The sequence below is a fragment of the Diadema antillarum genome, unplaced genomic scaffold (genome assembly GCF_040938485.1).
Source record: "Diadema antillarum isolate AM-2024a unplaced genomic scaffold, OU_Dant_1.0 seq00001552_RagTag, whole genome shotgun sequence".
Lineage (NCBI taxonomy): Eukaryota > Metazoa > Echinodermata > Echinoidea > Diadematoida > Diadematidae > Diadema > Diadema antillarum.
The window spans coordinates 300,001-302,449 of NW_027272281.1; the positions used below are offsets into that span (position 1 = coordinate 300,001).

The 2,449-nt window shown below is 35.6% G+C and overlaps 1 protein-coding gene across 1 annotated transcript in view; it reads right to left on the reverse strand.

Moving 5' to 3' along the window:
* LOC139710667 (heat shock 70 kDa protein IV-like) overlaps positions 1-573 on the reverse strand; it is a 6,543-nt gene extending 5,970 nt beyond the window's left edge. The window contains exon 1 of the mRNA XM_071622589.1: positions 386-573. Coding sequence (XP_071478690.1) covers positions 386-573 — 188 coding nt within the window. The remainder of the gene's footprint in view (positions 1-385) is intronic.
* Between the last annotated feature and the right edge of the window lie 1,876 nt (positions 574-2,449).

Here is a 2,449-nt window from a genome sequence, read left to right on the forward strand (position 1 = left end):
GCAATTTTGAATATTTATTTGTGAACATAGGAATACAAAAAGGAATGCGTTCTTCTATGCATAAAGTTTCACATTTGTTTTTACCGACTTTTTTTCAGGACAAGGGAATTTCCTATAATTTGATTATGATTTATTTTCTCTGAAGTGCTATATAGGAAAAATAAACGTGAAAAGTGTTTATTTTCTTATGTTTTTTTCCGTGTGCATAAAAATAATATTTATTTTATTATAAATTCCTCTCTCTCTCTCTCTCTCTCTTATATGTATGTGTGTGTCTGTGTGATGTGTGTGTGTGCGCGTGTGTGTGTGTATACATGATATCTTAAAGTGACAGAAGAACACAATTCGAATCATATATAGACAATGATAGCGTAAATTTGCTTACATTGCAGCTTGGGTTTTGGCAGCATCTCCGATGAGCCGCTCCGTATTGGTGAAGGTGACGAAACTCGGAGTGGTCCGGTTTCCGTCGTCGTTGGCAATGATCTCGACTTTGCCGTTCTGGAAGACACCGACACACGAGTTGGTTGTTCCCAAGTCTATTCCAATTGCTGGTGCTTTGTCAGCTGCCATATTCCTGTCTTATTATTTGACGTCAGTTCGAAGAATCCGAAAATATTCACCTAGATTTTACCTAAAAATATGTTTACGTTCTTAAACTCCTGCCCATTTAAGATATTGATACTCCTTCACATGCTGGTTTACCACTTGGAACGCAAACATTGTTTTTCTTTCTTTTTTGTCAGGTCGGGGAATTGCAGCTCTTTCTTCGTACTGTACCGTTTGATTTCTCTTCTCGTGTGATCCTCTGTCTTGATGTGCAGCCGTCGAGAAGTGAAGTGAATCCGCGTATATGCCATCCTTTTAATTTATATAGTGCTACTCGCCAGTGGGATCTTGCGTAATAAAGGCTCTAAGACAACTCTTCAGAGAGAGAGTGATGAAATCTAGCTCATTGCGAGGGACATGTACATGACAATGGTGCTACCAGCACAACCGGAAATAAACAATGGCTCGGGTTATCCGAGGGTTGCATATATCGATGGTTTTGATTAAAGACCCTCTAACTGAGGCAATATCGAGATTGATTAAAGAAACTGTTGGTAGCTGCAATTGACACTACAAAATATAAGGCACGATCTTAGCCCTTAAGTTTCCCACTGTTTTTGTTTGAACTTGTATAGAGATAAAGATAATGAAAACTTTTTTCCACTTTCTTTCTTGTCTCGCATTGTGTTAAACTGGTCTTTTGTTGCCATTGTTATCGTGAAAGGAATTTAAAATCAAAAGACAACATGCCAACTTCAGTTTTAACTTTTGTGCCTTGGAAGAAAAGAATGAATATGTTCAATCATGCATAGTGTTTCCCTTTTTATCGACCTGCTAGGTTAATTGCAAGTTGAATTAACGTTAATGTGGTATAAAATACATTGATTTTCTTCGAAATCCTTTGTGAAAAACATAATCACTGAGTGTATAAAACATTCTATGTGCCGACGATACCAATTTATTCTGTTTACAATTCAAATTATCAGTCACTCTTAGGAACTCTTCATAATGGAATGCCGAAATTGTCTACAAGGCTTAAGAGCAATAGATTATCACTAAATTTAAGGGGAAAAAACTTCATTCATTTTCACAAGAGGGAGAATAATGACGATAGTTAACGCAACATCCCATTATCCCGGTGTATGGTACATTATCAAAACAAAAAGACAGCAATGGATTTCTTGGGACTTGTTTGAAACTGAAATTTTAAAATGGAACGCTCATGTGCAACATATTGTGTCTGATAGAATTTCGTTATGTAGGTATTCATTTCATGAGTTAAAGTATTATGTTATATGTTATATTATATTTCATTCAAGCTTTAACACTCCTTGATATTATTGTTCATTTCATATATATTTATATCATTTAACATTGGGCAGCCTCAACAATTTGTAATGATAGCGTTATCACTCTTACAAAATTAAGTCATACGTATACGTTAATTCAGGTTTTCGAGATCATTCGGATCCTTTATTCCTTACAAACTGTAAAGGCAAATGACTTTACTTTTTGGCAAAATTCAGCTTTTATGTTTCGTTTACGTAATGGTCAGTTACCATTATCTTTTCTCTCATTACTTCAGACGAACAAGGACGTAATATACTCCTATCCTACAAGACAATGTGCAAAATTTCATTCATATCATCCTAAAACGCTGATGGCTCTGAAATCTATCAGACACACCGGACCCGATATTTGCAACCTCTCTTCCTATGTGCTATTCGAAATATAAAGTCTATATTTTTTTTTTTCAAGAGAGCTGTGAAAACAGTGCTGCTGTCCAGGTATCAATGATCCTTAAATATGTTGATGCATGTGTGCTGTACATATAAACTTCCTTCTTGTGAATATAATCGTACTTGATCTGTTACGTAACCATAATCATAACCGACCATGA